At 40.6% G+C, this 25,306-nt stretch overlaps 1 protein-coding gene across 1 annotated transcript in view; it reads right to left on the bottom strand.

The window, feature by feature from the left end:
- Nucleotides 1–25,306, bottom strand: part of LOC140191802 (rho GTPase-activating protein 23-like) — a 244,970-nt gene that overhangs the window by 119,571 nt on the left and 100,093 nt on the right. The window contains 2 exon segments of the mRNA XM_072249578.1: nucleotides 10,099–10,153; nucleotides 22,187–22,265. Coding sequence (XP_072105679.1) covers nucleotides 10,099–10,153; nucleotides 22,187–22,265 — 134 coding nt within the window.

Raw genomic sequence — 25,306 nt, 5'->3', positions numbered from 1 at the left:
CCTTTGAACCTTCTCCAATGACCCACTGTGATTCTTCAACTGATAAATATAGAACTCTCTTTTGATTAAACAGCTATAAGTTTTCAATTTTACTTTTCGTTTTCATGAAAAATAGACAAATAAAATGCCATGTTCAACAAATACAAAACGCTGAGGGTACTCAGCAAGTCAGGCAGCACCTATGGAGAGGAATGAACAACTGATGTCTCGGGCCAAGACCCAATGAAGGTATACTGTGGCTCCCCTCTTATTCCTACGCTTCTCCTCATCTTCACCTCCTTCCGATGTCCCTCCTCCTTCCCTACCTCCCATGGTCTACTGTCCTCTACTATCAGATCCCTTCTTCACCCCATTACCTTTTGCACTTGTCATCTCACAGCTTCTCACTTCATCCCCACAAACCTGGTCTCACCTATCACCTGCCAGTTTCTCACTTCTTTAACCTTCCTCCACCCACTTAACTTCTCCCTCACCTGCTCTCACCTATCATCTGCCAGCCTGTGCTCCTTCCCCTCCACTCACGTTCTTATTCTGGCCTCTATGCACTTCTTTTCCAGTCCTGAAGAAGGGTCATGGCCTGAAATGTCGACAGTTATTCCTCTCCATAGATGCTGCCTGACCTGCTGAGTTCCTCCTCTACTTTGTGTATGTTGCTCAATATTTCCAGCATCTGCAGAATCTCGTGTTTAAACTAGTGTGTTGCTTTCTCTCCGTAAGACCATAAGACATAGGAACAGAATTAGGACATTTGGCCCATCAAGTCTTCACCACCATTCCATCATGGTTGATTTACTATCCCTCTCAACCCCATTCTCCCACCTTCTCTCTGTAACCTTTGATGCCCTTACTAATCGAGAACCTATAAACCTCCGCTTTAAGAATACTGAATAACCTGGCCTCCACGGATGTCTGTGGCAATGAATTCCACAGATGTCTGTGGCAATGAATTCCACAGATTCACCACCCTCTGGCTAAAGAAATTCCTCCTCATCTCTATTCTAAAGGGACGTCCTTCTATTCCAATCTCTCTCTCTCTATATCCACTCTATCTAGGCCTTTCAATATTCGATAAGTTTCAATGAGATTCCCCCCTCACTCTTCTAAATGCCAGACCTCCCCCCCCGCCCCCACTATGGGAAACATTCTCTTTCTCTTTCTCTCTCTCTCTTTTTTTGATAATAACTGGTCTTCTGCCTACCACAGGGGCCCACAGATCCTCAGGTTAATGGTAAGAGTCCATGGCATAAAAAAAGGTTTGGAACCCCTGGTCTAACATGACATTTTTTCTTTTCATTTTGAAATATTTCCATTAATTGAAAACTTCACCTAAGGAAATGAGAAAATATACCGTAATTATTAATCATTGCATATACTCACATACAATTAGGTATGTTATTATTGAGGTTGAAGCATTAATAAATACTGTAAGGCTCTCCAACTAACCAAGTTGTTAGATGGTTAGATTTTGCCAACAAATGATTTACATGCACTGCTCTCACACAAACTGAAGATTGGAAATAAATAAGTGTTATAAGCTGTTGGAATGCAGATGTCAAAACCTGTCCCATTTACTAAATTGCAGTGTCAAATTAGTATATAAAGCCCTGCACTTTACTCAGTCTTTATCCCCACTCTGCTTTAACTAGTAGGTACAGACAATTGTAGCATCAAGTGATGTAGCACATACTGTCAAAAAGACTCCTTGTTAAGCCTTTGACATATGAAATGTTAAAGTAGCTGTTTCATATTCTGCATGTCTATTTCCTTACACCAGGGGTTCCCAACCTGGGATTCATGGACCCCTCAGTTAATGGTAGGGGCCCATGGCATAAAAAAAGTTGGGAACCCGTGTTTTACAGAAAATGTTGCCTGTTAAAGTATCAGTCTTTTGTTAGTTTTGCTAAATTAATAAATTTGGCTGACAAAATGAATTAACTTCTTTGTGATGTGACTCTTCAGTTCTAGGTCGGGACACTTTGTGGAGGTGGATGGGTTGGAGGAGAATCTGGTAGTAAAGATGGAATGGAAAGCATTAGTTGTGATTAAGGGTTGTCTTGTCATCTCACCTCACAATGATCTATTGTCAGCTGAGCGTGGGATAGCACAGGGAATGAAGTCAGGCAGGAGTACATAGCTTGCTCGCCTGCCCTCCCCGCAGAAGGAGGCTACATAGAGGCAATGAGGAGGAGAAACAATGGGAAACAATTAAAGACACCCCTGAAAAGTTTCTGGGGGTAGTTATTTTAAAATGTTCTCGACAGGGAGTCTCTTCATAGACTAGTCAGAAAATTGAATACAAATTACCAAATTACCATGCTTGCCTTTCTCAAAGACATCCAAAGTAAGAAAATGTATATTAAATCTCAGTGTACTGGGAAAAGTTGATTGACAAAGGGATATACTATAGGTGCACCTATCCAAATCCTCAAAGATGATAGGACAAGTAGATGAGGTGCTTTCAGAAGGCATACCAGATCCTTGCCTTTGTTGGCCCAGATAGAGCAGGAAGGTCATAAAATTATGTATCCTGCATTATCCACTTAGCAAAACAAATTAAGAGCTTTAAAGAAACAGTGAAAAATGGAACAAGCTCACTTTTCAAATTTTATTTCGAGATACAGCACAGTAACAGGCATTTCTTGCCCAATATGCCCCTCCCACCCCACTGCCAATAAACCAATTGGGACCAGTTAATCTATTAACCCATACATTTTTGGAATGTAAGAGAAAACCAGAGCACCCAGAGAAAACCCACCAGGTTATGGAGAGAACATACAAACTTCTTACAGACAGCAGCAGCAGAATTAAACCCAGGTTGCTGATACTGTAATGACCATAAAATATAAAAGCAGAACTAGGTCATTCGGCCTATCAAGTCTGCTGCGCTATCCATCATGTCTGATTTATTATCCTTCTCAACCCCATCCTCCTGCCTTTTACCTGTAGCCTTTGACACTATTATTAATCGAAAACCTATCAACCTCCACTTTAAAAATACCCAATAACGGCGTTACGCTAACCATTACACTACCACGCTGCTCCATTTGCAATTATACCATATTAGGTTGCCACGTGTACAATGATATCAAATGATTCAATAACAGGAAGAATATGAAAATTTAAACAATTAACAAAAAAACTCAAAACTTTCACCATTTTCAAAAGGCAAATTACAGAACCAAACTTTGATTCTTGCATCCAAGTATAGTATTTAAGAATGCTTTGAGTTATCTGAAGCCATGTAGACATTACATTTACACTTTGATAATATATTTCCTTTGACTTTGACATGTTGCAATGTGATTTATAATGCGATATGTTTAATAATGGCAGCAGAGTGGGAGATATAAAATGCTCATTCAGTCACGATCACTGAACTATTAAAATGGCAAAGGACAATAGAAAAGAACCATGCCTTGAATGTGCAAAGTCAAAAATTGTTTTTCATTATTTTCCCTGGGAATTTCTTTTGAACATTTTTTTACTGTATTTCAAATCCAGGAGAAAGATATTTGTATTGGATGTATAAGATTTACTGTGTCAGAAACCGCGGTATGCCTTCAGAGTTTTTTTTAAATCCTCAATGGTTTGTACTGTCCTTGATCCTAAGCATGTGATCTATCCTCATCCTCATACATAGGAAAGGTTCTTTTCCACACAAAGGTATGCCGCTCAGCAACCCCCTGATTTCAACCCCAGCTTAATCATGGGACAATTTACGATAACCAATTAACCTTCGTCTTTGGACTGCGGAAGCCAGAGGAAAGCCATGCGTCACAGAGGGAACGTACAAGTTCCTTACAGGCAGTGGTGGGGATTGAACCCAGGTTGCCTGTACCGCGCTACCCCATGCTCTGCAACATTCTGTCAACACTCAGGAATAGAAGTGCACAAATCTGCTTGTCCTTCACAATTTGAAAATTGCATACCAATGTAGAAGGCAAAATATTTACTAATTAGCCACATTATATGTTTGTAAAAAGTTTTAAAAAATTATACAACACACCACTAAATATTGTCCTTTCTTGATTTTTTGGAATTATTTTAAAAGCGAAAAAAATGAGCTAATCACAAAATCATAATGATACTTATAGAATTAAATGTGGCTTTTTTCTCCCAAAGACAGTTAATCAGAAGAGCACCAAATCACAAATAGTAAAAACAAACAATAAAGAAATACAAAGGATTGGTAACCCATACAAAAAGTAGAATATGATTTTTTAAAATAATTTCATTTCAGATCTGCCATCCATATACCACTTTTCTTTAAAAGGGCAATCTCCTCCCAGAACTCGCCAAGTCCACTCCAAGTTTGGTAGCTTAGAAATATATATGAACTGCGAGCAGGGGTGTGCTTTGTGATCTTCCTGCCCTCTAAGTAAAAGCATTTGCTATCTGTTCAACATCTGCCAACAGCCTTGTTTAACACTTGCTATAAATCCAATGGGGTATTGTCCAGCCATGGATTTCCCACTGTGTAAAACCACTTACAGATTACATTCCTTCTTTTAATATCACAATGCATATTGTTGAGAATTGATCAAAAACTTGCACGATTTTTTTAACCAAGTTCTTTAGAACTACCTGAAACTAACCCAGATGTTGATTCTATACAATTACAAAAAGTAGATGTTAATTATTTTTTGGAACCTCTAGGAACAGTACATTAAGGGTCACAAAACAGTACCAAAACAGCTCTAATTACCTTGGTTAATTTCTCTTCCCTTTAACTCAAACTTTCCAGCTCTCGATAACTGCTCTACAGCTCTTACAAAATCCCATTGCTAAATCAGATTTATAAACGGGTACGTAGTGAAGTAAATCACCAGTCTTAGCTTGTCCCTGTTCAAGCTCATCTCCCTGCACTGTGAACAGACTAACAGCAGTTTCCTTTAGTGATCAGTCCATCAGAGATTTCCCAGAATTTGCAAATTGACGTCACTTTTGGATAAATCTCCTGCAGTTACATGAGCACTTCATTGGCAGTTCACCTTGGCTACGGGACTGAAGTCACACCCTTGATTAATTATGTTAGAAAATAATACAGATTTATTTAGAAAAAGTTGCTAGGGACTTTAAAAGTACAGTAAATTCCAAATAGTGGCATGAGATTCATACACAACAATTTCCCTTGATCACAACACACTAAAATGCTGCAGGAAGTCAGCAGGTGAGGCACTATCTATGGAAAGGAATAAGTAGCCGATATTTCAGGCCGAGACCCTTTATTCAGGACTTCATCAGTTTCCCCCAATCTCTACTTTAGACTTCTCATTTCAGAGAACATAGAACAGTACAGGCCATTTGGCCCACAATGTTGTGCCAACCCTTTAACCAACTTGAAGATCAATTTAATCCTTCTCTCTCAGATAACCCTTCATTTTTCTATCATCCATGTGCCTATCTAAGAGTCTCTTATATATTTCCAATGTATTTGCCTCTACCATCACCCCAGCAGTGCATTCCACACACCTACCACTCATTGTGTAAGATAACCTACCTCTGACCTACCCCTTGTACAAAGTGCTTTTAGAATGTGGTCATATGAGTTTTTCTCAAAAACTTTACTGTGACCACCATATTTTCTCAGGATTAAAGTGTTGATATGATGCACAGCTCACAGCCCACCATAAGCTTCCTGTGTTAGTTTAGTCTTATAATTATAAGATCCAAGAAAACACAACTGCGAACAAGATCAATGCACATTAACCTTAACAGCAATAATATGATCTCAGAAGCCTTTGAGCTAATAATTTTTAAAAAGTGACTTAACAGAGGAAGAATGAAATATCACCCAATATTCCAACCAGAATATAATTCAAACCTGTCTTGCTAACAGGGTAAAAATGCCAAAATACCTGCTGAAAGAGGGTTGGCTGTTCACCCCATTTTCTAATCTTAAAAAGCAAAGTGGAATTTTTCCACGTTTAACATCTGTACTCAATCATGTGTGCTCACTTTTCCTAAAAAATTCACTCCAGTGATTAAAGCTATCTACCTTTAAAAACGCCAAACTAAAACTTTTACCCTATCTCTCTCTCTCTCTCCTTCCACAGTTGCTGATTTTCTGTGAACTTGCAACAATCTTTAGTTGTTTCAGATAACCAGCATTCATTAGGTTTTCCCTTTCTAAACCCCAGTGTGGAAACACTTATCGAGTCTAGCAGCATTAAGCTTTCGCTAAAACATATAAATAAAAAATACATCAGATCAAAAAGTGTGGAGATACATTTCCACCAAAGGAGGTGTCGGGTGCTCCTTCCCTCCACTAGCCTGCAGGTCTAGTACCTACTTAGCCCACAAACAAGAGAAAATCTGCAGATGCTGGAGGGTGTCCTGCCAAAGGGTTTTGGCACAAAACATTGACTGTACTCTTTTCCTAGATGCTGCCTGGCCTGCTGAGTTCCTCCAGCATTTTGTGTGTGTATTGCACGGCTTAGCCCTCCCGATCAGAGCGGGTGGTGGACGGTCGTATGAGCAGCCGGTGCAGATCACAAGTCCTGGTTATGCAACCACTGACGCCAGGCAGACAATCTTTGAAGAGTATTGATAATGGCTGGGGTCAACTGTCTTGCAAGGACACTGCCCAGAAGAAGCAATGGCAAACCACTTCGGTAGAAAAATTTGCTAAGAAAAATCATAGTCATGGAAAGACCATGATCGCCCACATCACACGACATGGCGCATAATGATAATGATGATGATGAAGACTGGAGGAACATTCAGCTTTTCTGCATAAGACTCCAGGTTTAATATTAATCCTTCTACATTGCTCTTGTTGAGAAAGACAAGGCCGTTGGCAGGAGTGCCAGGTCTGTGAATCTCTGCAAGTGCACTGGCATAGATGAAAACCCAGTGTCTGCATCCAAATCAGGAATGTGCTGGAGGCCGAAGAATACTTTATACTTTATTGTCACCAAATAATTGATACTAGAACGTACAATCATCACAGTGATATTTGATTCTGCGCTTCCCGCTCCCTGGATTACAAATACTAAATATTAAAAATAGTAAAATTAGTAAATATAAAAATTTAAATTATAAATCATAAATAGAAAATAGAAAAATGGAAAGTAAAGTAGTGCAAAAAAAACCGAGAGGCAGGTCCAGATATTTGGAGGGTACGGCCCAGATCCGGGTCAGGATCCGTTCAGCAGTCTTATCACAGTTGGAAAGAAGCTGTTCCCAAATCTGGCCGTACGAGTCTTCAAGCTCCTGAGCCTTCTCCCAGAGGGAAGAGGGACGAAAAGTGTGTTGGCTGGGTGGGTCGTGTCCTTGATTATCCTGGCAACACTGCTCCGACAGCGTGCGGTGTAAAGTGAGTCCAAGGACTGAAGATTGGTTTGTGTGATGTGCTGCGCTGTGTTCACGATCTTCTGCAGCTTCTTTCGGTCTTGGACAGGACAACTTCCATACCAGGTTGTGATGCACCCTAGAAGAATGCTTTCTATGGTGCACCTATAAAGATTAGTGAGGGTTTTAGGGGACAGGCCAAATTTCTTTAGTTTTCTCAGGAAGTAAAGGTGCTGGTGGGCCTTCTTGGCAGTGAACCCTGCTTGGTTGGACCAAGTCAGGTCATTTGTGATATTGACCCCGAGGAAAAAAAAGCCTTTGACCTGTTCCACTTGTGCACCACCGATGTAAATTGGGTCGTGCAGTCCGCTACTCCTTCTGAAGTCAACAACCAATTCTTTCATCTTGCTGACATTGAGGGATAGGTTATTGTCTTTGCACCATGCCACCAGGTTCTTAATTTCCTCTCTGTACTCAAACTCATCATTACCCGAGATACGGCCTACAATTGTGGTGTCATCAACAAACTTATATATTGAGTTTGATGAAAACTTGGCTACACAATCATGGGTGTACAGTAAGTACAGCAGGGGGCTGAGTACACAGCCTTGTAGGGCACTGGTGCTCAGAGTGATTGTAGAGGAGAGCTTGTCCCCTATTTTTACAGCCTGGGTCCTGTCTGTGAGGAAGTTGAAGATCCAGCTGCAGATCTGAGTGCTAAGGCCCAGGTTCCAGAGCTTAGGAATCAGTTTATTTGGAATGATGGTATTAAAGGCAGAGCTGTAGTCAATGAAAAGGAGCCTTACTTATGCGTCTTTATTCTCCAGGTGTTCTAAGGAGGAATGTAGGGCCAGAGAGATGGCATCTGCCGATGACCTGTTGCTCCGGTAGGCAAATTGCAAAGCGTCAGGCTAGTGTGTATTCTGATAAAACAGTTGTATTCAGATTGGGGTTTAAATAAATAATACTGAGAATATGAGATATAGAGCCCTTGAAAATGAGTTCATAGCTTGTGGAATCAGTTCAGAGTTGAGGTGAGTGAAGTTATCCACACTGGCTCAGGAACCTAATGGTTAAAGGGTAATAACTGTTCCTGAACCTGGTGGTGTGGGAGCTAAAGCTCCAGATCCTCCTTCCTGATGTCAGCTTTGCTTAATACTCTATGAGGTTAGAATAATTTGCTTAATATTGCTACATGTGAATACTGAGTTTTAGATTGTTACATCGTGGATTCCAGTTAATTGGGCCATTCGCTAGTCGGGGCAGCCGCTTACCTGTGACAACTTTTTAAGAACAAAAACTAATCAAAAATATTGCCGGGATTCCTTTCGCTTATTTGGGACACAATGCCACTTAATTGAGCAGGAAACTGCTGCTGAGCAGGTTATAACTAGCCTCAATTGCACACACTTGGGTGGTTGTTAGACTACACTGTGCTTGAAGTGAACAGTTTTTAAATAGTGTGGTTCCGTGTATTTGTGTTCAAAAAGCAGTGATTTTTGCCACTGATAGTGGCAAGAAATAAGTAGTAAGACAATTCAGAACTGTTTAGCTCACTGTGATTTCAGGAATTCAGGCTTGGCAATGCCAGAAACGGTCGGCAGTGAAAATGAAATGATTTCACTACTTCATCGTCGATGGCCTTGTATTGAAGGCAGTCAATTATCTGCACTAGGTGTCTGCACTGATTTTGTTTGTTGCGTACACTGGATGAATTCCTCCTGTGATTACTATTGGGAACTAATACACAGCTTTATAGTGCTACAGTAGCTATTGGCAATGTTCTAATTTGTTCTGTATTTCAACTAAATATGTAATTTGTTACATAGTTTGTCTTATAAATACCTTTTAACTATTTCCATGAAACTTTGGCTAATTGGAACAGCTGCTTAATTGGCCAAAATGTGATTAACCGGAATCCACTCTATTGACAACTATGGTTGGGTCAAGTGTATAAATAAATTATAATTCTTTGGGTGTTGGTCAGGTTCAGATTGTCTGTAGTCAACTTGGGATCTCGGGAGGCAGTATGACACTTCCAACTCTGTCAGTAAGGATGGATTGAGTGACATTCTATTAGAATGCTGGGTGATACCTTTAGCTTGGCAGCGCAGAGAACACAAAACACCTTAGAAACATTAAAATGTTTACGGTCTGTCTGAGACCACAGTGAAACTCGATGTCAAGTTCAAACATGCATAAGGAAGTGAGTCTAGACCTGTAGTGTATTGTGCTACACGTCAAAACAAGCAATTGGAGACATCTATTTTGTATATCTGTTCTAAACCTTGACCTAAAGCCATGTGAAAATGTTTCTTTGTAATTTAAAGCTCAGTTCATCAGAATCGCATCTGGCAAAATGCCACCAGGTACAAACAGCCACATCTAAATTTATACTGAATAAGTTGGTTTACTATTGCGGACGTGTCTGCCTACCAGAAACGAAATGGTATCTTTCTGTCTGCAATTTTCTGAGAAAACGAGGTAAGAAAATAGAGGCCTCTACAGGTACATTTGTAAGATTCAAAAACAATCTGAAAGGAAGCCAAGTTTTGCTGACTGAAGCTTTAGTTGCACACACATTAACAGTGCCTTATGTGAACTCAACACCCTCACTGGTATAAAACACTTTGGATGACATCCAAATACCAGTATTTTAATATACTTGTTTTTCATTTCAAGGGTTTAACATCACCACCAGCAACAGATTTTCTACCAGTTACTCTGGGTTAATTCTAATTAATTAAAATTCATTCCATTTACTTAGTTCAGGTCAAAAAGAATAGTAAAGCGATTGTAACTTACCACCTGCAAAATGTCTTCATCTTTGGGCATAACTGAGAGTTCCAATACATCCTCACTAAATAAGAGAAGATAACAGAACAAAGTTTCATGTAATACTTACACAAAATGTCATTAATAACATTTTCTCAATCAATCTATAGATTTATCTCATAAAAATTATATTAGTGAATCTGTGGCCTCATAAAAGGAACAACACCAAAAAATATACTCGCATCATTCTACAGGTGCGCAGTAGAGAGCATCCCAACACGCTGCATCACTGCATGGTATGGAAACTGCATTGTGGTGGACAAGAGGGCTCTACAATGGGTAGTCAAAACTGCCCAATGCATCACTGGCACCAGCTTACCCGCCATCAAGGACATATATACAGAAAGATTCTAGAAAATGGCCAGTAACATCATGAAGATCCCCACCCACCCTGCTCAAAGACTGTTCGTCCCACTCCCATCAGGGAGGCTACGTAGCATCCACACCAGGACCACCAGACTCAAAAACAGTTACTCTTCCCAAGCAGTAAGGCTGATCAACACCTCTACCCACTAACCCACCCCACCACCACCAGCTTATCTTCTCCTGTCTGAGTGACCTTGTGTACAGACACTCCTGTGCCTTGCTGTCACTTTATGGACATACGATCAATATATAAGCTAACTTATGTATTTATATTTATTGTGCTTTTTTATTATTGTGTTCTTTATCTTGTTATGTTTTTTGCGCTGCAGCAGATCTGGAGTAACAATTGTTTCATTTTCCTTTACACTGTGTTCAGGAAAATATATTAAACAATCTTGAATCTTGAGTCCTTTAGAACATCTTCAGGGAGTGGTGTCTCACAAAGGCAGCATCCATTATTGAGGACGTCCAGCACGCAGGGCAAGCCCTTTTCTCACTGTTACCATCAGGTAGGAGATACAGAAGCCTGAAGGCACACACTCAGTGATTCAGGAACAGCTTCTTCCCCTCTGCCATCCGATTCCTAAATGGACTTTGAAGCTTTGGACACGACCTCACTTTTTTAAAAATATAGAGTATTTCTGTTTTTGCACATTTAAAAAAATCTATTCAATATACTTAATTGATTTACTTGCTTATTTATTATTATGTTTTATTCTATTTATTATTATCATCATTATTTTCTCTCTCTGCTAGATTATGTATTGTATTGAACTGTTGCTGCTAAGTTAACAAATTTCACATCACATGCCGGTGATAATAAACCTGATTCTGATTCTGATCTTTTTTGCACTCTCTCTAGTTTAATCATATCCTGACCAGAACTGCAAACGGTACTCCAAGTGTGGTCCCACCAACGTATTGCATGGCTGTAAAATGACATCAATACTCTTGTACTCACTGTCAAGATGAATGAAAGCATGTATGCCATACACCTTCTTCAATACCCTAACAATGTGTCAGCAGACTCGGGGAACTATGTACTTGTCTCTAAGTTCCACAACGCTCCCTGGGGTTCTGGCATTCACTGTTTATGTCCTGTCCTGGTTTAACTTTCCAAAGTGCATCACTTCACAACTGTCTAAGTTAAATTCCATCTGCCGTTCCTTTGCCCACTTCTCCATATCATCTGGATTCCTGTTGTAACCTTAAACACAATTCTTCACTGTCCATTGTTCTAGCAATTTTCATGTCATCAAGTAAGGTGATAGAGGCAGACACAATTACAAGGTTTCAAGGCATTTGGACAGGGGCTTAGGTAAGAAAGGTGTAGTGCAGGGGTTGTCAGCTTGGGGTCCATAGACCCCTTACTTAATGGTATTGGTCCATGGCATAAAAAAGGTTAGGAACCCCTGGTGCAGAAGAATAAGAGAGAATGTGGGAAGGCCTTTGAACATATTGGCTGCTTTTCTGAGACAACGTGCAATGTAGACAGAGGTAATCGAGGGGAGGCTGGTTTTCGTGATACATTGGGCTGTATTCAGAACTCTCTGCAATATTCAGTGGTTTTGGTTACAAAAGTTGCCATAACTAGTTGTGATTTACACATTTTTATTTATAGAAAATCCAAGGTATTCTCAATCTCCTGGTAAAAGGCTGGCATGTTTGATTACAGCAGGTTCTACGGGATTAACCAAAGGTGTTATTATCTTTTTTAAACGTAATTTTTGCTATTGCAAAACTACTGTAGGTCTACCCCATGAATGAGTTGCTTATTGGTTGAGAAACTGAGGGAGCTGAACTTGGTGCATATCATGCTGCTGTCTGCATTAGAGGCATCAGAGGAGTCAGTGCCTTCTCCAAACACAACAGCTAAACATAAATAGGAAGGAGAACACCTCTTGGATAAATCACCATTCCACTCTGCCTCACACAATATCTTGTACTAAACCTCCATACTACATTTAATAGTTTGCTGGAATTGCAATTTCTCTGATCAATAAGCACAGAATGTTAAATATAGTCATTGAGCACCACAGTACAGCAATAGGCCCTTCAGCCCATCTAGTCCACAATGAACTGTTACTGTGCTTAGTCCCACTGATTTGCATCTGGACCATAGCCCTCCATACCCCTTCCCTCCATGTACTTATGTAAACTTCGCTTTAATGTTTGAAAATTTAGTCATTGTTAAAGCAGTGACAGTCAGCCCTTCTGACCCAGACTTTAAATTGTAAAAATTTCATTCCACAAGATTGTAAAGTTCTCTTTGAGATTCTAAGACTATTTTTATTACTTTGTTACATCATTTTTCTCCTTTTCACCACCCTTTTCCTCTTATTTCTCTACTTCTCACTTTCAAGGATCTTCATCTCATGTTCTCAATATTTATTGCTTATTACTTTATTAGATTGTTTGTTTTTTTTTCATTTTGTAATTGCATTTTGTTGCCTTTTGCAAATTGCTTGTTTCTTGTGTTGTGTGTGTTTTTTCAATGATTCTATTATGTTTCTTTGTATTTACTGTGAATACCCACAAAAAATAAATCTCAGGGTAGAATATGGTAGTGTAAGAAAGGATGTGCTGATGTTGGAGAGGGTTCAAAGGAGGTTCACGAAAATGATTCTGGGATTGAATGGCTTATCATATGAGCAGTGTTTGATGGCTCTGGGCCTGTATTCACTGGAATTCAGAAGAATGAGGTGAAGAAGAATACAGAATATTGAAAGGCCTCAATACAGTGGATGTGGCGAGGATATTTCCTATGATGGGAGAGTCTAAAGCCAAAGGATGCAGCCTCAGAATGGGGGGGGGGGGTCCATTAGAATGCAGATGAGGAGGAATTTCTTTAACCGTAGAGTGGTGAATCTGTGGAATTTATTGCCAAAGGCAGCTATGGAGGCCAAGTCATTTGGTATATTTTAGGCAGAGGCTGATAGGTTCTTGATTAGTCAGGACATGAAGGGATACGGGGAGGCGGCAGGAAATTGGGGTTGAGAGGGAAATGGATCAGCCATGATGAAATGGCAGAGAAGACTTGAAGGACCAAATAGCCTAATTCTGCTCTGAAATCTTATGGTCTTATGGAAATCTACGTACTTTGATAATGAATTTACTTTCAACTTCTTTTGAACTTTCAGAAATAAAGAAATACAGAATCAAATTGGGCAAATTCTTCATTGTTTATTTCTTAGTCCTTAGAGCTCATTAAGACAAACAACTAGTTGTGTGCTCCAACAGCTTCTCAGATATTTCTTTCTCTTCACTCTGCTCCCAATCGATTCTTTCTTCAGAAGGTTCCGGAGTAAAATACATCTGTGCGTACAGGTGCATAGCGAAAAGAATCAGTATAACCAAGATCCAGATCATGGCGTCGACTGGCTGAGAAGATGAAGAGTTGGTCTCAAATCTCCTGGGTTAAGAGGGGGATATCTGCCAAGCTGATAGCGATACACAAATCCAGGTTGCAAATGCTAAAACTATGAGGGTGCTCGACCTTATATATCCCATATCGACAATGGATTGTGATGTCATCTCTGAGTCACAGGGTTGCTGCTATAAGCCTGAGTGGCTTACTTTATCTAGACTGACAAGTTGCTACCATTTGAGTGAGATGCTTTAGCAGAGTATGTTGGTGGTGGGGTGGAGATACGTCTCTACCAAAGGAGGTACAAGGATCTCCTTTCCTCCACTAGGTCACCCTTGGGCAAGGTTTAGCATGTAAAGCCATGGGAGTGTTGCCAAGCAGATAATCTCTGAAGAGTATTTTTTTCTCTCCAAAAATACTTTATTCAGAAATATTATAAAATAAATATTACAAAATAAAGTTATTTACATAGAAAAAAAATCCGTTGACCCTGAGTCCTTATTCAATAAATAAAGTTATTTACAATAAAATTATGCGCTGACTCTCAGCCCATATTCAAATGAAAGATGTTTACCATAAATTGTACGTTGGGTTGCCAACGGACAAGAGTAGCAGTTAATACGCTGGGTTTACCCCGAGGAGACTACAATGACCATGACGCCTTGCGGGGCCACCAGCACGCATGCCTGTATGATACTTTTCTACAAATCGTTTTTGGCAATTCTGTTCGGGGGTGGGGGTGGGGGTGGGGGAGGGGATGTTAATCACGACCAGAATATCGGTGATAAGTGACTAATACACTCAATTTCGTTTCTAAAAGGGTTTATCTAACGAATTTAATATTAAACACACAGCGCATATTTTCCTCGCATGAATATAGTGATAAGTCAATTATCAGGGGAGCTTGAAGTAAGTGTTGAACAAACTTCCAGTAGAAGTGGTAGAGGCAGGTTCGATACTGTCATGTAAAGAAAAATTGAATAGGTATATGGACAGGAAAGAAATGGAGGGTTATGGGCTGAGTGCAGGTCGATGGGACTAGGTGAGAGTAGCGTTCGGCACGGACTAGAAGGGGAGTGCTGTAATTGTTAAATGGTTATATAAGTCAATAGCATCATAACATTTTAAGTAACATTTGGATATTAAACACGCAAGCATATTTTCCCCGTATGAACATATAAAATCATTGCAACACACCAATATCGCTGAATCAGTGGGAGCCCTGGGCTTGTTTCCCTGCAACGAGACCGTCCCATCGAGGGGTGATGGGAGACAGCGATACTCGAAGGGGGTTCCTTGTGTCCAGTCTATTCCGCAATTTAGTTTTCGTTGCATTCATTGCAGAGATATGTTGGAAATGGAAGCAATGTTTTCAGTGCTTTCTTGGCTATCTCAGGATATTGAGCCTTGACTTTGATCCAGAATGCTGGCAGAGATGTTATGTCAAACATACTTTCCAGCCCGCAGTCATTTGCAAGCTCGAGGAGTTGATCTCCTTCCCGCGCTGACATAGATGACACGCGGTTAATGACCTCGCGTGCGTTCAAGCTCAACAGTGGGCATGACAGGGAATGAGGAAAGGTGCAGCTGACTCCTATCGCCAAATCATATCGCTTCCTCTGCAGCCCAGTAGCGCATGCTTTGCGGCCTGGTGGTTGGGGACCGCTGATACAGAAGATTTAATCAAAATTTTCATTTTGATGCAAATACTTTAAACCAGAATCCAACACCTCACTGTTTATTTCCAGCTCCTAATAATTTTATGGTGTAGTTGACAATTCCAGGTCATGTTGAAGTACATAAGGGACTATTAATATGTTAAAAAAAAGATAGATTTCAGTAGATTCCTGTGATTTGTCTTTCCACAGACAGCCACAAAACAAAGGAACACCATGGAATCCGTTCGAAGAAAAACATCAAACACCCAACATGCAAAAAAAAAGAAGAAATCGCACAAAAAAATGAGCAAAAAACACAGAATATTAAACACCAAGTCACAAATCATCAAAACAGTCCAGGCATATTCAGCTCAGTTCAGTTCAATCTGGCTCTGTGTCGTTCGTCAACTTCGGGCCACAAAAAGAAAGGAGCAACCAAAAACCAGAAAGTTATTTAAAATACTATGTACATATTGATAGGTACTGAAGCATTGCTTTCCACTGACCCACAGCAGCATCATGTTGGCTCATGAACCTTCATTACTTTAACCTCCATTTCCTCGTTAATTTGAGTTCCTCACTAACTAATGTAATTAAGATGTGACACATAGGGAGCAAACTCAATGCCATTTTAGTAGAGTTTTATTTTTAAGTGAATTTCATCTTTGTTTTTCAAATATATTTAAAATTTTCCCCTTTCCTTCCTTGAATTTTATCTATGTTAAACTACCCCCCCCATTCCTTAAATACGAGTGAACACAGGTGATTTGCTTGTTAGCTCAATGTGAACAGTTGTTATGAGGGACAAGAAGAGGTACGGGTAGTTTTGTGGTATTAGAAATGAAACTGGATTGCAGATCCACTGTGCTCTAAGCCTCCTGTGATGGCACGTGTTCATTTCAATTCATGCCATGTCCACATGGTCCTGATTTTGAGAGAATTCTGATTGAAAGAGTAAGTCAGAAATAAAATCCTTCTCTGACTGGCCTCAATCCTTTTAACAGAAATGAATCTCTCCAAAGCTATTAGTGGTCAATTAACATGCCATGTGACTGTCATCTGATGAGTTCAGAATCAGGCTGATTCTCACTGACGTATGTTGCGAAATGTGTTGTTTGTGGCAGCAGTACATAAGAAATTGCTATAAGTTACAATAAGGAATATAAAACAATATAGATAACTATTGCAAAGAGAGAGCAAAATAGTGAAGTAATGTTGATGGACCATTCAGAAATCTGCTGGTAGAGGGAAAAGGATATTCCTAAAACATTGAGTGTGTGCTTTCAGGCTCCAGGACCTCCTCCCTGAGGGTAGTAATAGGAAGAGGGCATATTCTGGGCAGTGAAGGTCCTTAGTAATGGATGAAGCCTTCTCGAGGTACTGCCTTTTGAAGATATCCTCAATGCTGGGGAGGCTTGTGCCTACGATGGAGCTAGCTGAGCTTACAACCCTATGAAGCTTTTTTTTTGTTCCTGTGCACCCTTTCACCAAAATCATCCAGAAGTCCACAAATGACCATGCCACGCCTGTTAGAAAGTGCACCTTACTGTTGACTTTTGACGCCAGAAATAGTAATTGATTTTAAAAACGCAAACATGAGGAAATCTGCAGATGCTGGAATTTCAAGCAATACACACAAAAATGCCGGTGAACGCAGCAGGCCTAACTGGAAGAGAGGAGGAGGAATGGGGTGGCACTCACTTGGTGTCGGCTCCGTCCAGAACCCGGTCCGATTGGTCTCCAATTAAGGACGTATTTACATAAAGGGCCAGTAACATCATGAAGGATTCCACCCACCCTGCTCAAGGACTGTCTGTCCCACTCCCTTCAGGGAGGCTACGTAGCCTCCACACCAGGACCACCAGACTCAAAAACAGTTACTTTCCCCAAGCAGTAAGGCTGATCAACACCTCTACCCACTAACTACTTCACTATTTTATCATTTCTTTATCATAAGTCACCTTATGTGCAGCCTAGCATCACTTTATGGACATACATTCAATCTATGTATATAAGCTATCTTATGTATTTATATTTATTGTGTTTTTATTAGAATTGTGTTCTTTATCTTTTGTGGGGGGGGAGTTTGTGCTACATCTGAACTGGAGTCACAATTATTTTGTTCTCCTTTACACTTGCGTACTGGAAATGACAGTTAATAATCTTGAACCTTGAAAATAAAATGAATATTACCCTGCCTGCTATGGTAATTTGAGGAAATAACAGACAGGCTAGATAAAGGAGAGTTAGTGGATGTTGTTTATTTGGATTTTCAGAAGGATTTGACAAGGTGTTGCACATGAGGCTGCTTAACGAGAGCCCATGGTATTACAGGAAAGGTACTAACATGGTTAGAAGATTGGGTGAGTGGGAAGAGGCAAAGAGTGGAATGAAAAGAGCCTTTTCTGGTTGGCTGCCAGTGACTAATGGTGTTCTGTAGGGGTTGGTGTTGGGACTGTTTCTTTTTATGTTATATGTCAATTATTTGTATGAAGGAATTGATGGCTTTGTGGCCAAGTTTGCGGTTGATACAAAGGTAGGTGGAGGTAGTGTTGCGGATGCAGGGTCTTTGCAGAAGGACTTAGACAAATTATGAGAAAAGGCAACAAAATGGCAGATGGAATATAGTGTAGGGAAATGCATACTCATGCACTTTGGCAGAACGAAGAAGGTCTGGGCTATTTTCTAAACGGGGAAAAAATTCAGAAATCAGTGGTGCAAAGGAACTTGGGAGTCCTCATGCAAGATTTCCTAAAGGCTAACTTGCAGGTTAAGTCAGTGGTAAGAAAGGTAAATGCAAAGTTAGCATTCGTTTTGAGAGGACTAGAATACAAAGGCAAGGATGTAATGCTGAGGCTTTATAAGACATTGGTCAAAACGCATTTGGAGTATTGTGACAACACACACAAAATGCTGGTGGAACTCAGCAGGCCAGGCAGCATCTCTAGGAAGAGGTACAGTCAACATTTCGGGTCGAGACCCTTCATCAGGACTAACTGAAGGAAGAGCTAGTAAGAGATTTGAAAGTGAGAGGGGGAGGGGGAGATCAGAAATGATGGGAGAAGACAGGAGGGGGAGGGATGGAGCCAAGAGCTGGGAAGTTGATTGGCAAAAGGGATACAAGGCTGGAGAAGGGGATTGGCCAATTTTGCCAATCAACTTCCCAGCTTTTGGCTCCATCTCTCCGCCTCCTGTCTTCTCCTATCATTTCCGATCTCCCTTCCCCCTCCCACTTTCAAATCTCTTACTATCTCTTTTTTTCCATTAGTCCTGATGAAGGGTCTTGACCCAAAACGTTGACTGTACTTCTTCCTATGGATGCTGCCTGGCCTGCTGCGTTCCACCAGCATTTTGTGTGTGTTGCTTGAACTTCCAGCATATGCAGATTTTCTCGTGTTTGCGTCTTGGATATTGTGAGCAGTTTTGGGCCCCTTATCTCAGAAAGGATGTGCTGGCATTGGAGGGGGTCCAGAGGAGGTTCACAAGAATGAACACAGGAATAAAGGAGTTAATGTATGAGGAGCAGTTGATGGCTCTGGGCCTGTACATGCTGGAGTCTAGAAGAATGATGGGGTGAGCGGGGAGAGAATCTCATTGAAATCGAATATTGAAACATCTAGATAAAGTGGATGCGGTGAGGATGTTTCCTATTGTGGGGGACCTAGCACCAGAGGGCACAGCCTCAGAATAGAAAGACGTCCCTTTAGAACAGAGGTGAGGAGGAATTTCTTTAGCCAAAGTGGTGAATCTGTGTAATCTATTGTCATTGGGTGCATACCCAAGTCATTGGGTATATTTAAGGCGGAGATTGATAGGTTCTTGATGTCAAAGGTTATGGGGAGCAGGCAGGAGAGTAGGGTTGAGGGGGGATAATAAATAATAATAATAATAATAATAAATAGAATGCTAGAGTAGACTTGATGGGCTGAATGGCTCAATTCATCTCCTATGTCTTATGGTCTTATGCCATTCAAAGGAACAGTTCCAGCAAGATCAAACAATTTCTGTCCGTATCTGTCAAAAAGAAATTGTCCACATCTGGGTGGGGAAATTGCTGTTGATTATTGAAAAGGTAAAAAATGGCAGCAGCCATTTGGGCAAGGTTTATTTTATTGAGATACAGCACGGAATGGGCCCTTCGAGCCATGCCACTCAGCAATTCCCTGATTTAATCCCAGTCTAATCACATGATAATTTACAGTGACCAATTAATCTATCAAGCAGTACATCTTTGGGCAGTGGAAGGAAACCAGAGCACCTGGAGGATACCCATATGGTCATGGGAAGAACATACAAACTCCTTACAGGCACCGACTGAAATTGAACTCAGCTCACTTATACTGTAAAGCGTTGTGCTTGGGGGAGGCAAAAAAGGAAGAGCTTGCATATCCAATGTAGCTCATCATCAGAAAGGAATCTGATAGTCTGTGTTCTAACTCTGGATTAGTAGTCCTATCCAAGGTCACCCAGTCCTACCCTTGGTCTTCATTGCAAGAGGGTTGAAAGCTTAGCAATAGGGAAGTATAACTGGCTAGTACAGTGGTCAGGCCACAACTAGAACGACATACGTTTTTGCTCCCTTACTTAAGGAGGATTTAGTGGCATAGGAGGCAGTTCCAAAGAGATTCACTCAGCTAATCCCTGGGATATGTTTCCAGCCAAGTGATCAATGCCAAACACTAAGTGACGAGTTTATTTTATTTACAAATAGTAGAGTAGGGTGGAGGTACGTCTCCACCAAAGGAGGTGTAACGTGCTCCTTCCCTGCACTAGCCTGCAGGTCACCCTTGGGCAAGGTGTAGCAACTGCTTAGATCACCCCCACACCACCACCACCACCCCCCCGATCAGGGTCACATGAAGCCATGGGAGCAGGTGGTGGATGGTTGTATGAGCAGCCGGTGCAGATCACAAGTCCCGGTTATGTGACCACTGACGCCAGGCAGACAATCTGTGAACAGTATTAATAATGGCTGGGGTCACCCATTAATATCAAAAGGCAATAGCAAACTACTTCTGTAGAAAAATTTGCCCAGAACAATCACGGTCATGGAAAGACCATGATCGCCAACATCATACAACACTGCACATAATGAACAAACGAGTTGCCCTTCAGCTGCCTTCTTGTACTGTTGCAGTCACTGAGGTGTGGGTATGACCACAATGCTGTTAGGGAGTTTCAGGGTTTCGATCCATTGACGATTGAAGGAAGGACAATAAAATTACACCCTTTGTACTGGAACCATGAGGGTAAGGCAGTTGTCTACGTAGATTTTAGTAAGGTATTTGACAAAGTCCCACTTGGGAGGCTAATCTATGAGATTAAGATGCACGGGGTCTGTGGTGAATTAACTCTTTGGATTCAGAACTGGCTTGTGCATAGAAGACAGAGGGTAGTGGTTGAAGGGACTTATTCAAGCTGGAGATCTGTAATCAGAGGTGTTCTGCAGGGATCTGTGCTGGGACCTCTGCTTGGGATGTATATAAATGACCTGGATGAAAATGTAGATAGGTGGATTAGGACATTTGCAGATGATACCAAGATTGGTGGAGTTGTGGATAGTGTACAAGACTGGCAAAGCATACAGTACGATATAGATCAGTTGCAGATATGGGCTGAGAAATGGCAGATGGGGTTTAACCCAGATAAATGTGACGTGTTGCACCTCAGTTGGGCAAATGCAAGGAGACAGTACACTGTTACGGGCAAGATCCTCAACAGTGTGGCTGTGCAGAGAGATCTTGGGATACAAGTTCATCGCTCCTTGAAAGTGGCTACACAGGTCGATGGGGGGGTTAAGGCAGCTTATGGAATGCTTGCTTTTATTAGTCAAGACATTGAGTTCAAAAGTCAGGAGGTTATGTTGCAACTTTATAAAACTCTAATTTGGCCACATTTGGAGTATTGCCTACGGTTCTGGTCGCCCACTATAGGAAGGACATTAAGTCTTTGTTGAGGGTGCCGAAGAGGTTTTCCAGGATGCCTCTTGGTTTAGAGGCTGGATAAACTTGGGTTGTTTTTTCTAGAGTGGCAGAAGCTGAGGGGAGATCTGACAGAGGGTTATGAGTTTATGAGAGGCATAGATAGAACAGACAGGGAACTTCTGTTTCTCAGGGTTGAAATGTCTTATGCCAAAGGGTGTGCATTGAAGGTGAGAGGGGGTAGGTTCAGGGGGGGATGTGAGGGGTAAGTTTTTTACTTAGAGAGTGGTGGATGCCTGGAATGCACTGCCTGGTATGATGGTAGAAGCTTTTAAGAGATATGGATTGCCCTTGAGTGGAAGTACAGAAGATGGAGAAATATGGACATGGTATAGGGAGGAGAGGTAAGTGTTTGGATGTTTTTGATTTGCTTTTTAGCTGGTTCGGCACAACACTGTGGGCCAAATAGCCTGTTCCTATGCTGTACACTTCTATGTTCTACATTCACAACAGTTCATTGAGTCAGACAGAAATCACCTATACTAATGACAAATAAAAGAAACACATCCTGAATTACCTGAAATAAAACATAATATACAGGAAATCCTCAGCAGATCAAAATGACTGCTGAGGGTGTCCAGCAATTTTTGTTACTACATAATTAACGATTTAACTTTTGCCAAGAAGTTTGTATCTTTTATATATGTTAAATCAAGATGTTATTTTTAGTCCTTGTGTTAGCTTACCTGTTTTGAATCAGGGAAATCACTTGAGAATATGTTTTGCCAATTATACTCTCTGCATTCACCTTTACAATTCGATCTCCTGCAAAAAAAAGAATTGCTTTCAAGTCTGTGAATATCAAAATGCATCCCCAAAAGATGTGTTTGGAGAAGTAAAATTGTTTATAAATTGAAATTCAAGGTGGAAACAATATGATGCTAATCTCATGAAAGTGAATACATAATTTAAAAACTTGTTTTTTGGAATTGTCATAATTAAAACTTAAATTCCCAATGCTTCATGGTGCAGTCATCTCTGGATCATAACCATATTATAAAATTTCTTGATCAACATGCAACTCACTTCAATGTTTCTGTATGTTTTACTCAGACCATAAGGCCAGGAGACATAGAAACAGAATTAGGCCACTTGGCCCATCAAATTATTCTGCCGTTTGATCATGGTTAAACAGGGAGATCGCAAATCTAAAATGTGTAACCGCTCACAACATTAACCTCTAACTCCCTTTGCATATTCAACGTGACTGATCTGTCCTTCACCCTTCATTCTTAATTTTCAAAAAATCCTGGAGCTTCATGGAGAAATCGGTACACTGAATATTTGAGGTACATACTGTGAGCTGTACTCTGTTTTTGTACAATACTTTGTCCCCTTACCCCTCACCTGGCTTCACATATCACTTGCCAGCTTGTACTCCTTCCCCTTCCTCCACCTTCTTATTTTGGCTTCTTCCCCCTTCCTTTCCAGTCCTGATGAAGAGCCTTGGCTCAAAACGCCGACTAATTACTATAGAACTCAAAGGTCACAGATGACCTATCTGGACACTTTCAGGTAGCCTTCAAAAGTTATTGTCATAGTTCACTTCCTTCTAACCTTGCCATTGATATGAAAACAATATCGAAAGACACATTTATATAGTCTTAATCTTGGTTCATTGGGCCATGTTTTACAGCCAATGAATCACATTTACATAGTAATATCAGCTGTAATGTAGAAAGCGCAGAACTATGAATTCACCTTCCTCTTCATCTCATGTTCTCAATATTTATTGCTTATTTATTATTATTATTGTTTTTTTCTTACTGTATTTGCATAGTTTGTTGTCTATCGCACATTAGCTGCTTGACTTGTGTATGGTTTTTCATTGTTTCTATTGTGTTTCTTTGTATTTAGTGTGAATGCCTGCAAGAAAATAAATTTCAGGTTGTATATGGCGACATTGACAATAAATTTAATTTGAATTTTGAACTTCTAACCTTGAACCAAATCTAACCAAAAGGACAGACGGGGCTTGGATTAGATGTCACCTCAGACAATGCAATGTACCCTCAGCACTACTAACAGAAGCACTTGTTTAGATTCTGTACTCTAGTCCCTGAACCCACAACTCCCTGGATGGCACATCCTACATCACTCCAATGTGAAAGATTCCACCGAACTCTCAAACTTCATTAGATACTTTCTTTGCACAGCCTCACAGTTTAATTTTGGGAAAATTAGAGACCTAGCATTATATTTCTATTTGCAACATACACAGAGATTCTTTGAAAGCTGAAAACTAGAAATAGCAGTATGTGCTGTTTACAGTATACAGCAAGTAAACTACATTCAAATATACTACATTAAAAAAAACCAAATGTGGCATCTCTGAAAGGCTATAGCCACTGGAAATGAATAAATATAAAATGATAACCGGTAATTTATACTGATCACACATTTAACAAGATGACATCCAAAGTCTTTGACAGACTAAATAAGCTATCTTTCACATTTTACTCCGGCACAATTTTATAAAACAAAATATTAATACTTCCTTAGGTGTTTTCAAAGATTTGGTATGACATCTAAAACTTTGACAAACTTCTATAGATGTGTGGCGGAGAGTATATTGACTGGCTCCATCACAGCCTGGTATGGAAACACCAATGCTCTTGAATGGAAAATCCTACAAAAGGTAGTGGATATGGCCCAGTCCATCACGGGTAAAGCCTTCCCAACCATTGAGCACATCTACATGAATCATTGTTGCAGGAAAGCAGCATCCATCATCAGGGACTCCTACCACCCAAGATATGCTCTATTCTCACTGCTGCAATCAGAAAGAAGGTAAGAAGCCTCAGGACTCATACCACAAGTTCAGGAACAGTTATTACCCCTCAACCATCAGGCTCTTGAACCAAAGGGAATAACCACTCAACTTCCATTGTCCCATCACTGAAATGTTCCCACAACCAATGGACTCACTTTCAAGGACTCTTCATCTCATGTTCTCAAAGTTCAAAGTAAAATTTATTATCAGAGTACATACGTGTCACCACACACAACCCTGGGATTCTTTTTCTATGGGCATACTCAGCAAATCTATAGAACAGTAACTGTAAACATCAGGAACTGTCAACTGTAAACAAACTGCAAATACAGATATAAATAAATAAATAGCAATAACTATATAACAGAGTCCTTAAATGAGAGTAGCTATCTCTTTTTGTTCAAGAGCCTGATGGTTGAGGGGTAGTAACTGTTCTTGGACCTCGTGGTGTGGGTCCTGAGGCTCCTGTACCTCCTTCCTGATGGTTGAGGGGGTAATAACTGTTCCTGAACCTGGTGGTGTGGGTCCTGAGGCTCCTGTACCTCCTTCCTGATGGTTGAGGGGTAATAACTGTTCCTGAACCTGGTGGTGTGGGTCCTGAGGCTCCTGTACCTCCTTCCTGATGGTTGAAGGGTAATAACTGCTCCTGAACCTGGTGGTGTGAGTCCTGAGGCTCCTGTACCTTCTACCTGATGGTAGCAGTGAGAAAAGAGCATGGCCTGGGTGGTGAGGATCTCTGATGATTGATGCTGCTTTTCTACGGCAACGTTTCATGTAGATATGCTCAATGGTTGGGAGGGTTTTACCCGTGATGTACTGGGCCGAATCCACAACCTTTTGTAGGATTTTCCACTCAAAGGCATTGGTGCTCCCATACCAGGCCGTAATTAGATTAGATTAGATTCAACTTTATTGTCATTGTGCCGAGTACAGATACAAAGCCAATGAAATGCAGTTAGCATCTAACCAGAAATGCAAAGAATAGTGTTATTTACATAATAACTGCGAATAAAAAGTAAGTGCTACAGCACAC

This window comes from Mobula birostris, chromosome X, assembly GCF_030028105.1.
Source record: "Mobula birostris isolate sMobBir1 chromosome X, sMobBir1.hap1, whole genome shotgun sequence".
Taxonomy (NCBI): Eukaryota; Metazoa; Chordata; class Chondrichthyes; order Myliobatiformes; family Myliobatidae; genus Mobula; species Mobula birostris.
This window is presented reverse-complemented; position numbering and strand designations above follow the sequence as displayed.